The sequence below is a fragment of the Anastrepha obliqua genome, chromosome 3 (assembly GCF_027943255.1).
Source record: "Anastrepha obliqua isolate idAnaObli1 chromosome 3, idAnaObli1_1.0, whole genome shotgun sequence".
Lineage (NCBI taxonomy): Eukaryota > Metazoa > Arthropoda > Insecta > Diptera > Tephritidae > Anastrepha > Anastrepha obliqua.
This window is the reverse complement of record NC_072894.1, coordinates 73,096,347-73,109,470: the sequence shown is the minus strand read 5'-3', so window position 1 is coordinate 73,109,470 and position 13,124 is coordinate 73,096,347. Positions and strand designations below refer to the sequence as shown.

Here is a 13,124-nt window from a genome sequence, read left to right as displayed (position 1 = left end):
TAAATTAGTGGAAATTCGTTTTTTAATTCATGTTTATAATATTGACTTTTTAATTGTGCTGTGTTAATAAGTGTTTTATATTAAAAAAAAATATTTGTAAAATATACATATATATGGGTGTAAGCTTATTAACTGGTAAGTACAACAACGTTCAAGTCCAACTCATGACTCAAATTGGTCCAAGTTAAATACGTATGAGTATAATTTAGATTAATACAGAGATTTTATGGATTCACAATTGTTTTAAATATAAATTTCGCTCTCCAATTCGTTAACTTATAGAAATAGTAATTTCTCTAATAATGATTACTGCCACGGTCTGAATACTTTCCGCTTACTTTACTTATTGAATAGTGGTCCGAATAACCGTCATATTTATTTCCTTTATAAGAAATTTCTTTGGTAGGTACATAGCCAATGTTATTTTGCCAATGCCGTGTCCAGTAAAGATTTTCGTTGCGCACTTGAGAAGGTGTTTTGGCATCTCTGCAAACATGCACGCAGTATATCATGCACCCAATGAGAGTAAGAAATCCAAATATCAAAAATATGATGCCAAGTATCCTTTATCAAAAACGAGCGGTAGAGTGAGATATTAAAAATATAACGTTATTATTCCTCATATATAAATCTTATAATACAGCTCAACGATGTGTAGAATACAAAGATGGCGCCATCCACAGTACCGTTATTTTGTTTCTGGTGAATTTGACATAATCAAGTCTTTTGAGGGATACCAGCACAGAGAATAAACAAACCTTTGTGTGAATATTTCTTTGTGAATATTGTGATTTTTAAAACTAAACAAAATAATAAATATAAATATCTATTGCAATTTTGTAAACAAATTACACATCTACTGCAAAATATCACAATCAACAACGCAAATTTATTGCGAACAAATTGAAAGACGAAAAATTAATTTGTTTGACAGTTCGTCTTGTTATTGCTTTTTCTTCCTCTTCTATTCTTTCTTTTGTTTCTGTGCTGACTTTACGGTCTAGGGATAGCGCAATCTTATATTCAGTCCCACTTACCACACATATAGAGGTTCATAAAATTGTACAACAATCACAAAGCCTAATGTTACAAGAATTAGGCCTAGATTAAGAAGCAGCATAAGGCAGCAAACTCCTTTTATATTAGGGCAGAATGGGTTTGGAGCTGACATCGCATCGATTTTTACTCCACGTTTCGTTGTCGAATGAGTACTCTGTCCAGTTTTTGCTGTGCTTGCCACAGAGTAAACGCTATGTGAAGCCCCGCGTGACTGTGGCCGATGGCTATAGCGACTATATAAAATATAAAATAAACAACAAATATTTACTAATTTTTTAACAACAAGAAAAAATATATAATATGTAGGTGTATTAACAATATCGAACATAACAAGTACATAAGAAAGTAAGGCTAAATTCGGACCGGCCCGTGCTTCATAAGCATACACGCCCAAATTTAAAAAAATCTAATTTTGAATGCCTGTTTTTAGAATCAAACAAAGTGGCGTCAAAATTTGCGTCGTATTTATTTCCTTAGGTTCATCTTTTGTATCAAATTTGAGTAATTTTTCTTCTTTTATAACGGAAATATTAGGGGTTTTTTCCTTTTGGAAGTTACTCTTATATGCAAGGTGGCTTATTGACCGATTTCGCCCCTTTTCATTACCAAACTAGATTGGACAAAGAGTAATATATGATAGAATTATAATACACTTGTGCACAAGTTTCTTTTTATTACGAAAAAAGTTAGTCTCTTTCCATTGCTTTCAATGTCATCACGAGAGGATATATTATATATATGTATATATATAATTGGTACTTGCATTCTTTTATGGGATATTTGGCCGAGCTGCTCCTCCAATTTGTGGTTTTCGTCTTGATGTTTTTCAACAAAAGGAGGAACCTATAGTTTTATGCCACCTCCGAACTGCTGAAGGTTTTTTTATGAGGAGCTTTTTCATGGCAAAAATATACTCGTAGGTTTGCAATTGCCTGAAAAGTAGCCACCGCTATTAAAAAAAAAATTCAATCATTTGATGTTTCGTGCCCGTGGTTTCGAACCCATGCACTTCCGAATGGTAGATCCATTTGGCTACAGCGGCCGCTAATGCTCCTATGGGATATTAGTTTTGCTGGTGCGTACCTTTAGGACCCAATTCTATTGCTCGAATTAAGCTTATTCTCACTCATCAGGTAAAGGAATCACCCTGCTTGGTTATGAGGCCTAAATTGGAAAATGAATTATAATTTTTAATTATATTCCGACAACTCACATGTGTACCCATTTAGCCGTTGACGGTGCGACTACGTAAGTCGTTTGATATTTAAAAAGGCTATAAAGTTATATATTGTGTGGAGTTGCCTGATCTCCCATCGGGCGCGTCCCAGGTGGTGGATAGGGAAGCCCTGACATCACACGAGTGGCCTTCCCTGATGGGGTGGGTTCAACACTGGTGTGATGACTCAAAGTTGGCATAGAATCAAGGTGCCATCCGGGAACCAAACTGGCTAGGGAGGAACCCGGAAGGGCTCTGCTGGCCCTTCTGAGTCTGTGTCTTCCAAAAGACCTCGGTCAGCGGAAGTGACACCCACGGAAGCTACCGAATCCTCGGTGGGCACGGGCGCTCTCAAGCTGTCTCGCTCTCGAGGTAAGCGGAGCAGGACGGTGGCTGAAAGCAGTACACCTCCCTGCCCTGCAGCTGCCGTCAATGGCCGAGCCACGACCCCCCAAGGTACGAGCACCGTCTTGGCGCCAGTCAATGTGGCGGGAAAAGGTTCTGCGGAGCCACGTCCCTATCGGCGCCTCGATAAAAAGTCCAGCGCAGCTGTCTGCCTGGCGAAATTTTCGTCAGTGGAGGATGGTCCAAGCATATCCAAGGGTGCGGCCAAGCCATCCTATAGCGAGAAGGCTGCTGACCCACGACCTGTGGCTGTGATTGGGGCCTGACCATCAGCTGACGGATGCAGAAATCAAATACTGCAAAAGTCGACTGATGCGCCAGGTTATTGCCTCCGGTCTTGAAGCCAACGCGAAGGGCTATGAGACAAAGGACGGCACCATAAAGGTGACGTGCGCGCCTTTGGCCAATTTCGAGTGGATCAGGACCATGGTCAATAGCGTGCCCCCCCATGGGGACCAGTCTACAGCGAGAAGAGTGTACCCCTCAAGAAGGCCATCTGCTGGATTCCGGATCCAGACCCGTCTACGGCGGATGTACTATCCTGTCTACGTGCCCAAAATACGGGCATCAGGTTGAGGCTTTAACGAGTCCTCTCGTACACCAAGAGCAAAAACCGGGAAGGAAAGGAAGGGGCTGCTCTTGTGGTGCGAGTGGATGAGGGCAGTGTTGATGTCATTGGCTCACGGTACGGTAACCGTCTGAGTCTCTTCTTTGGGACGGTCAGTTTTCACGTCTTCCCCAGATGATTGACTCAGACGGTTCCTGTAGCTACCGTCCCTTGACGGTGACGCAGATTAACTTGCAGCATTCCAAAGCCGCTACTGGACTTCTAAGTAGAAGGCTTACCCAGCTGCACACATTATCCCACGTAACAACAGTGCAAGAGCCATGGGTATTTAGGGGCCGCATCTGTGGCTTAAGAGCGTTGAAAGGGGCCACGTTATTATATGACAGGAGTTAGAGTAGACCTAGGATCGGTCTTATAGTATCATCCCATCTCACTGTGACGGGTCTTGAGCAATTCTGTTGCCAAGTCCTGGTAGCGGCTGAGGTGTGTTACAGAGGTAGACGTGGATGGTCGAAGTGTGTGATTGCACCTGCTTATTTTCCTTACGATGGTCTGGAGGGCCACCACCCGGGAAGGCCAATAATCTCGTGAGGTTCTGTGAGCGGCGCAATCTGGGCCTCATCCTATGTTGCGATGCAAATGCCCAGCATACAATCTGGGGCGGCAGCAAGTGCAGCAATGGACGGGGCTCTCGACTATTCGAATTTATCGCGTCCTCTTACCTAGACATACATAACAAGGGCTCACAGCCAACATTTGTAACAGCTAGAAGGCAGGAGGGGATTGATCTCACCCTCAAAACTTGGGTGGTCAATCAATAACTGGAGAGTCCTTGCCGAAGATTCGTGCTCAGACACATGTACATAAAGTTTCAGTGTGGCGAGGAGACACAAATGCCATTGCTCTCTAGAAACCCCAGAAAAACAGACTGGCAGAAGATTAGAGGGCTTTGCGGTACTTTGACGTTACGCCACCAAGACTTCGAAAAGAACAGGCCATTGAGGCTATTGAGAAACTCAACGCTGCCCTAACTGAATGTTTTGAGTCAGCCTGTCCAATTCGACCTCTCCCTAACCGGACTCCCGTTCCTTGGTGGAATCGAGAGCTCCAAATGTTGAGGCGTGTGTCGAGAAAGCTTTTAAACCGGGCCTTGAAGACTAACCTTGCTGAGGACTGAGAGCGATACCTTGATGTTCAGAAGAACTACAAGAGGCTTATTCGGGAATCGAAAAAGCCTCATATAGGGAATTCTGCAGCGGTATTGAATCTTTGAGTGACACGGCGAGATTGATAGAGGCGGTTGTCAGAGCTGCTGCACCTTCTAGGCATGACTGGTTTGTTGCCAGATCTGTGGTGAATGAGGCCACCATTCGATTTGCCATCAAATCTTTTGGCGGCTACAAGTCGCCCGGACCAGATGGCATATATCCTGCCATGCTGAAGGAAGGCGCAGAGTCCGTGACAGCAGCCCTGAAGAAAATCTTCTCTGCATGCCTGGCACTGGCCTACATACCACGCCATACCAAAGGTTGGAAGAGACGACTACACCAGCCCCAAAAGCTTTAGACCCATCAGCATGACTTCTTTCATGCTGAAAAGTCTCGAACGACTGGTGGAATTGCGCATACGTCATAAGTCGCTGAAGGCTCACCCTCTATCTTCATTACAACATGCCTATCAAAGAGCTGGCCATCGACAGGAGAGACTACGCTATGGGTATCTTTTTAGACATAGAGGGGGCGTTTGATAATGCCACTTTTGATAGTATGTGTAGCTCTGCTAGTAGGCACGGCGTAGACCGGGTGCTAGTGACTTGGATTCGTTCGAAGCTGGCCCAAAGAATCGTCTCGGTGCGAGCAGAGGAAGATCTGTTGGTGTCATCGGGGGTTAACAGAGGTTGCCCCAAAGGCGGTGTGCTGTCTCTATTGTTCTGGTGCATGGTAATCGATCCTCTGCTCACCACCTTAAACGATTCGGGAGTCTACGCACAAGCATATGCGAACAATGTTGCTTGTTTGATAACAGGCACCTCGCTTATGAACATCTGCAGAAAAATGCATAAAACTCTGGATCTGATTGACACTTTTGCTGTGCGAATGGGTTATCGGCAAATCCCACCAAGACTGTTATTGCCCTCTTCACCAGAAGGAGGAAATTTGAGGGACTCGTTCTGCTAAGCTAAAAGGAGTCACAATCCAGCTATCCAAGGAAATTAAATATCTTTGAGTAATCCTCGATAGTAAGCTCCTATGGAAATGACACGTTGAAACAAAGACATCAAAAGCACTGACCGCTTTCTGGCAGTGCAAAGGTGTATTTAGGAAAACGTGGGGCCTATCTCCTAGCAAGGCCCTATGGATCTGCAGGCTGAAACACAATGGGAACTGGTACGGCCTCTGTCCGGCATTGGAAAACAGAGAAGGCATGGACGTCGATCCAACGATTCTCTCCATGCCCCTTGACTCCATGCTATCAAGAGTCGTACTTGAAAAGAGATACAGTGTAGTGCTACCAGAGACTCAGTTGTGGTCAAACTCAGAAAATGAGCCCGGCAAACACTGTTTTCGCATTTTTTCGGATGGCTCTGCCTCTCGTGTCTACGTGGAATCCAGCGGGACAAAACTGCACTTTGCTCTTGGAATGCATGCATCTGTATTTCAAGCGGAGGTGTATGCAGTTCAAGAAGCGATGAACTTTGGAGCGATGGAGAGGCAGATCTATATGTGTCTGCAGCGAGAGCCAAGCTGCGCTTATGGCCTTAGACAGCCCCCCAACCACATCAGGGGTAGTCGAGTCCTGTAAATCCAGGCTGAACCATGTCGGTAGACATAATAGCCTGATGCTGACATGGGTCCCGAGACACGTCGGTATCGCGGGTAACGAGACCTCTGACTCCTTAGCTAAGATGGGCTCTGAGGCCAACTTCTTTGGCCCAGAGCCCGTTTTGCCACTCCCTTCTACGGCCATCAAAGCCACGGTTAGCAAATGGGTAACTACCACTCACAAGCGAGCTTGGCAGGCTGAGAGAGGCTGCAGATGGACTAAACTGATGTTACCTGTCATGCCCTATCGACTGTCGCAAACCCTTCTGATATTAAGCAGAGGGGAGTGCAGACGGCTGGATGACGGGCCACTTTCTGTGGGCGAAGCACATGGAAAGGTTGGGCATCTCAGACAGTGTACTCTGCCCAGCTTGTGAAGAGGAGGATGAGACGGCGGACCACTTTCTGTGCGTCTGCCCCGCCTTCGATCGAATCAGGTTTGAGGTCTTTGGCACTGATGTGTTAAGAAACGACCATCTTGGCTCCTTGGCACCACAACATCTGTTCAGATTTCTTGGGAGATTGGGTAGATTTAAAGAAAATTAAATGGGAGTCCAAGTGTAGTACAATGGACTTAATTAATGTCTGAGTGCTGCACTTGCTAGTTGTCCCGATAAAAAAAATATATATATGTATATATATTGAATATACAAACATTTAACATATTATATTTTCTAAATGTGATAAATAAAAAATAACAATGCCTTTGAAGTACTGTAATTTTTTACCTTATCTCCGAAGGTTCCCTGTAAGCAGCACTGGTCACATAGATTTCACTACTCACATCTCCGCCTTGATCATAACTTAGCGCTGATAAAGTACGTGCTTGCGGTGAACCATTTGACCATTTTTGATTATAAATTACGCTACTTTCATCTGCTGGCCTTTGATGGCTTTGATATAAATTCATTTTGCGCGCAGAACTGTATGGATACTCTTGTGCTACTGTATATCCCCCGATTGCGGGACCAGATGTGGCATTATGTGATTCCTCCCCATCAGTAGAGTAAGCACGATTGGAATGCGTATACGGTTGATATCCTATGGGTTGACTGTGTGTAGCAACATAGTGTCCACCTTTAATTCTATAATAAATAAATGCAAAATGGTTTTATTTTTTTTTATAACAAGACTGGCCGATAGATAAAAACATTAAGTAATTATTATTTATGTATGTATATATATGAAATTATGTTAGAAATTCTTATATACTCGTACTTACTTTTCAACGCGCCTTTCGTGCATCTTGTATGGATGTATTTTTTTTTTTTTTATTCACAGCAACTTATTTTCTTTTTAAAATAAAAAAATTCTCCATTTAATTTGAGTCAAAATCTGAAATTAGATATACATATGTATATTAATAGGTACATATTATATATTGCCATATGTGGTTGAAAATTATTGTAATAAAGTTCTCACAGACTATGGCTTTATTGCAGCTGATCAGAGTATTGCATTGAACATTTTTTTATACAACTTCTGTCATCTGCCCTTTTTAATTTGTGTTTTGATATATCAGGCCTGAGTCAGTTTTACCTACACCGACAAGTAGAATACAAGGTGGCTCCTTCAGTACATTATTGGGTGGTATGACCCTGAGTACCCCATCTAGCCCGTGAAGGATTACTTCGAAACTTTTTATTTTTCTTCTGGAACTTCTGGGATGATGTTATCACGACTTACTGATATATTTAAACCACTTCAACTTGTAGTTGACACTGTTTATGTTAGTCGAGAAACCCTTTTTTTTGTGGCGCTCAATAGACACCAGTGTAGAACTGAAAGTGAAATCCGCGCTGCTGTTGGTCCTGCTACTGCGAAGTTACCCTGCTTGAAATATCATATATATATGAAAAGGAAATAATGTTACTGCATATTATGAGTTGTACGTACATACATATGCGGTTCAAAAAAAGTTTGTAAACTATAGAGCAACTCACATTGCATTGCATTATGCACAAATTCCAAATTTCTTATGTTTTAAGTAGACGAATTTACTTCTTTAAATTATTAATATAATTGTTGTGCGTTTCTTAAAAAAGACAAAAAGCGTGCGTGGCAATGATATTCTATGCCCATAGAAGCATTATTCTGCTTGTTGTTCTGGAAATTCTTCGATTAACAAATTTCGTTTAATTACTTTTAGTTGAACTGGGGCATACTAGTGTATATTATTATTAATATTACTTATGCATTTTTAAATTAATTTCGTTGTAGTTTTGCTACTGTGCTACATTTTCAAACCATCCGATAACTTTAATAAACGAGCAGAGCTTCGTTAGTTTTAGATGGGCTATGTCCGCTACAAAGGATAACTAAATTAACAGCCCAAAAAAAATATCTTTATATCTTCCAACGAATAGAAATGGTGTACAGATTATTTAGAAACTTGGCACGTAATGGTCAACTACAGTTGCCAAAAAACTAACGACACAAGAAGGTAATATAAAAATAAATAAAGAAAAGCGACTTTTATTCCTAACAGCTATAAAACAAAAGTTGAGTTTTAGAAAAGCGCAATCTTTAGTGCCAAAAGCAAGTATAACATTCTTCAATGAATTGGATGGATGTCATATGGTATGACATTGGAAATCGTTTGGGGCCATATGTGAGCTCAGGGACTAAGATGACACAATGAATAAGCATCTTTATTTGTCCAATCCGGTACAGAAAAAAGGGGTACGTCAAGAAACGAGTTTTCATTACAACACAATAACGATCATCAACATACAGCTTATGATGTTAAAATGTGAATACTTTTTAACACCAAACACCTTTCCGAAGTTGAGGAAGACAAAATTTCATCAAGAAGTGATCGTAAGGTTATTTTGCGCGAAGAATGGGAGAAAAATACCTGCCCGTAAGCAATTTCTGTGAACGCGGTCTCTTATAAGCGTATGCTGAACGATTATTCTTTGCCAATAATAAGAGAAAATCCTTCCTTCAGTACACAAATATGGTTTCAGCAAGATGGCACCACGCCGCACACGGCCAGAGAGACCATGGCGATATTGCGTGATTTTTTTCCTTAGAAACTTGTAAGCAGTTTCGTTGACATATCCTGGTCCCCAAGGTCGCTCGATTTTATCTCTAGAAATTTTATTCTGTAGGGGTACCTCATAGGAAAGTCCATGAAACAAGCCCAGCGAACATCTTAGCGCTAAAAGAAAACGTTCGCGATATTAATGGCATCTCAACAAGAAGCACTGAGTAGGGAGGCCAGATTCCAAGAGTGTCTGATCCGACGTGACGGTCAATATTTAGATCATCTTTTAAAAATACGATCCCCACTTGTCTTCTTTGCTATACCATAATTATTGAAATAAACTTTTATCATTAATAATCCTTTTTTAATTTAACATTTAATTCCTAAATCCGCCACCCGACACCCTATATTTATACACCATTAGTACTCAAAAACAAATTATTTTGTGAGCAATGAATTCTGATTTTTTTACGTATTGCTAAGTTTATATGAAAAATAAAAATTATTTTTAAGTATCGCTGAATTATTTATGTAGCATAAAGCTCTAATTAATGATGTGGGAAATAAATTATAAACAAATACAAATATTTTATGGTTTTACTAATCGTCATTACATGGAAAATACTTATGTGAGCCACTGCATAAAATTGCGTTTTGTTGTATTTTTTTTTTTTTTTTTTTGGTTTTAATGTATTTATTTAAAAGAGTAATAATTATGAATAACCACTCCAATTTGAGATATGAAACGCATGCTACTAGTTTGCGTATGTTGTATATATGTATATTTATATATTTTATTACTTTCAATATTTACATATATAGTAAGGCTAGTATACGATTGCCAGTATGGATATTTTACAACAAATTTTTATTTTGGCTGCACATAAGTACATACGTAGGGATTGAATATGTATGGACATATGTATAAATGTGTGTGTTTGTGTATCTGTACACATATTTTTTACCACTGCTATACATAAAGAAAAAAAATTACAGAAAATTCGTCTGAATACAGCCCTCGGAAGAAACCTTTTGAATATTTGCATAAACATATGCGTTTGTACGTACGTGGGTGTGTACATATACTCGTACACCTTTGGAATATGCAAACATGCACGTATGGATATTTTTTTATGAATAGTTCATTTTTATGAGTATACTTACGTAATAACCTTAAAATAGCACCAACAAAAAACTGTAGGCTTAAATAAACACGCACAGATTTTGACTCGCCATCAAGGTTAGATATTGAAAAATATATTGAAATATTCTCTAACTATGTCTATGTAACACTATATACGATTTTTTGTTGTAAATTTAATATGAACGGATAACCAATATATTTTCGCAAATCTTAGATCTACTTTGTTCGCTATATATAAACAAACTAACTATTCTCCATTTTCTTATTCCTACTGTGGAGAGCTTTTTGTTATTGCCAAGCTTTAAGAACCTACGCTAAACTCTAATCCGCTCATACAGATATCTCTGTGCTTTTTGATTTGAACGTAAATGCATTTTTTAAACCGGTTTTCTTCATCAAGCTCAAAAGCATACTGATACAAACAAAATTTAACCTACGCCTAAGCGTTTTGTAAGTAGTCGGTTTTTACTAGTTCAGTGTATAGGTATGTTTGTATATACATATGCACATGCGCAATAACCAGTGAATTATGTTGTTTCTCGCGCAAGCGTGTTAATACACCTAATTCTCTTGTTACAGAATAGATACGTATCCAAAAAAATCGTGTTAAAAGAGAATTAGGTGAAAACAGTATTAAAATATTTTCTAAGGTTCACTTAAGAATTTATTTCGCGCTTACATATTTTAATTCATTAAAAATATTGTAAGAAATAAATTCCTAAACGGCAAGAGAAAAATCTACCGAGTCTCACAAACTTTTCCTGAGACTAATTCAAATTCGTACATGCGTCGAAAAATCTCACTCTATTTATAATCGTAAACTATTAAAAATCGTGTTAAAACAAAACAATTCTTGTAAAAAAAGATTTTTTTCTTTTTAACTCGTGTTAAATCAAATATGTTCATATATATATTATATTAGCAACTCAAGAATAGAGCTGAATTAAATTCCATGTGTTTGTTGAGTTATACCAGTCTAATGAGGTATGGTTATACTCGCGAATCTTGCCCGATAACTTTGTTGTTGCTTTGGCATGCAAATTTTTCGCCAAGTTAATCAAGCATTAAGACAGCGAGCGGCGAAATGGCGAATAGAAGAGGCCTAATATTAATAGAGGCCAAAAGTTAATATATTTCAATAAAACTTTGTTCACATACAGGGTACGGGCATCAGCTGTCTGTTAGTTGGCTAAATGAAAGCCCGGAGTATTGTTTACAAGCGGGCGGAAGCATTTTGCCGAGAGTAAACGCAAAAAAAACCGTAATGAATATCAAACGTAATAGTGTGATTGCATTATATTTGGCTGGGAAATCACAACGAGCGGCTGTATCGTGAGCTCGAGCACCTTAAAGTGAATAAAGTTTTTGTTTATCGAACAATTACTCGTTGCAATGGTACTGGTAGCATCACGGAACGTCATGGAGGTGGTCATCAAAAGACTGCAACGTCACGTGAAATGGCTCAAAAAATGAAGAAGCAACTTGACCGAAATCCCCGTCGAAGTGCCAATCAAATGGCGAAAGAACTGAAAATATCTGACCGTAGTATCCCCCGCATACTGAGAAATGATATCAAAGTCAAGACCTACAAATTCAAAAGGCGCATTATCTCACACCAAAGTAGCAACAAGTCAGACTTGAGAGAGCGAAGGAGTTGCTGCACTTGGCCGAAAGCGGTCAATTTCCGAACATTGTGTTTTCTGGCGAGAAAATTGTTCAAATTGAGTAATTCGTAAACTTACAAAACGATAGGGTTTATTTGAGTCATCGATTGGCCACCAGGAGGCAGCACCCGCCACAGGTAATAGTTTGGGCCGCTATAACTGCAGATGGGCACTCTCCAATCGTTTTCATCGAGCCTGGCGTCAAGTTAAATGCGAAATATTATCGGGAAAGTATTCTGGAGGTTGCTTTGAAGCCGTGGGCAGACAAACATTTTGGTGGCAGACCGTGGTCATTTCAACAAGACTCGGTCATCATTTTGTACCATTATTTTGCACCTTCTGTGCCATTTACATACTTTATCCAGTCATGGATTCCCCATTTCAGTAAGTGATACGTAATTGATAAATATCTGTGTTATTGAGATATGGAGCTATGCAAAGTTAACATTTCATATTGATAATTATTATTAATGAAGACGTGGGCCAATAATTTGTCAAGCAACGTAAAAATAAGCGTTGGGCAATAACTGTTGTCAGGCAATGTAAAAAGTAAACGTTGGGAAATAATCAAAGTGAATCTATACAAGGTGATGTCGATTCAATTTGGTGGGCTATTATGAAATTTCAGCTGAAGGAAGAAAAGGGAAGGAAGATACAAATACTCTAGCTTTGACAATCAGGCGTCAATCAGTTGATGGAACAACAGCTCCTTGTATATATTCATCTTGGAAATAACCCTGCAGGACGACTGTTATTACGCCCGACCACAATCGAAAATTTCGTTAAAAATACATTTTTTTCTTTGGAAAATTTTTTACAAGCGGATGTAAGACTTTTATAAAGGTAGGTATGTATTGAAATTTCTCAATTAGCTTGCACATAAAACATCTATTTATATCTTTTTATTTTTCAACGTAGCAGCAAGCAAAAGGCCAGAGTAGCAATTAGCCAAACAAAAAAAAAACAGAAATGTGCATTACTTTTTAATAAGTACAGTGAATTGCGTTAACAACTGTACATTTGTGTTGTAAGATCTGTTCGTTCGCTAACTTATTAAGTACGGTGCAACTTTAGATGCAAAGCAGATTTTGTAGGGGGGGAAGATGAAAACGACAAACATGTGCTGGCATCGTGCCCAGCACTGATGCATAACTGAAACAAACACCTGGGTAAATATATTTTACCAGAGGAAATAATTGGGTAACTGAACTAACTATGTGAAAATAACTTCGGACCTCAAAAGCATAAAAGAACGAA

The 13,124-nt window shown here is 39.6% G+C and overlaps 1 protein-coding gene across 2 annotated transcripts; it reads right to left on the bottom strand.

Annotated features, from left to right (window-relative positions):
- Nucleotides 1-14: 14 nt before the first annotated feature.
- On the bottom strand, nucleotides 15-10,467 carry LOC129241435 (uncharacterized). Of its 2 annotated transcripts, none has more exons than XM_054877736.1 (5): nucleotides 10,224-10,467; nucleotides 7,293-7,405; nucleotides 6,799-7,155; nucleotides 1,038-1,292; nucleotides 15-564 (listed from the first exon to the last, which is right to left on the bottom strand). In XM_054877736.1, exons 2-5 carry the CDS (start codon nucleotides 7,313-7,315, stop codon nucleotides 297-299), a joined length of 903 nt encoding a protein of 300 aa, XP_054733711.1. In that variant the 5' UTR covers nucleotides 7,316-7,405; nucleotides 10,224-10,467; the 3' UTR covers nucleotides 15-296. The 2 variants fall into 2 exon arrangements, with proteins under 2 accessions (XP_054733711.1, XP_054733712.1); XM_054877737.1 differs by lacking the exon at nucleotides 10,224-10,467 and adding an exon at nucleotides 7,493-7,894.
- Nucleotides 10,468-13,124: the final 2,657 nt, after the last annotated feature.

What these genes read in the sequence shown, in the direction of transcription:
- LOC129241435 (XM_054877736.1), bottom strand. Translation starts at nt 7,315, where the DNA reads ATGCACGAAAGGCGCGTTGAAAA. An exon ending in CACGAAAGGCGCGTTGAAAA is followed by an intron (nt 7,156 to 7,292) that starts GTAAGTACGAGT and finishes TATTTATTATAG; the next exon opens with AATTAAAGGTGGACACTATG. An exon ending in AGGGAACCTTCGGAGATAAG is followed by an intron (nt 1,293 to 6,798) that starts GTAAAAAATTAC and finishes TATTTTATATAG; the next exon opens with TCGCTATAGCCATCGGCCAC.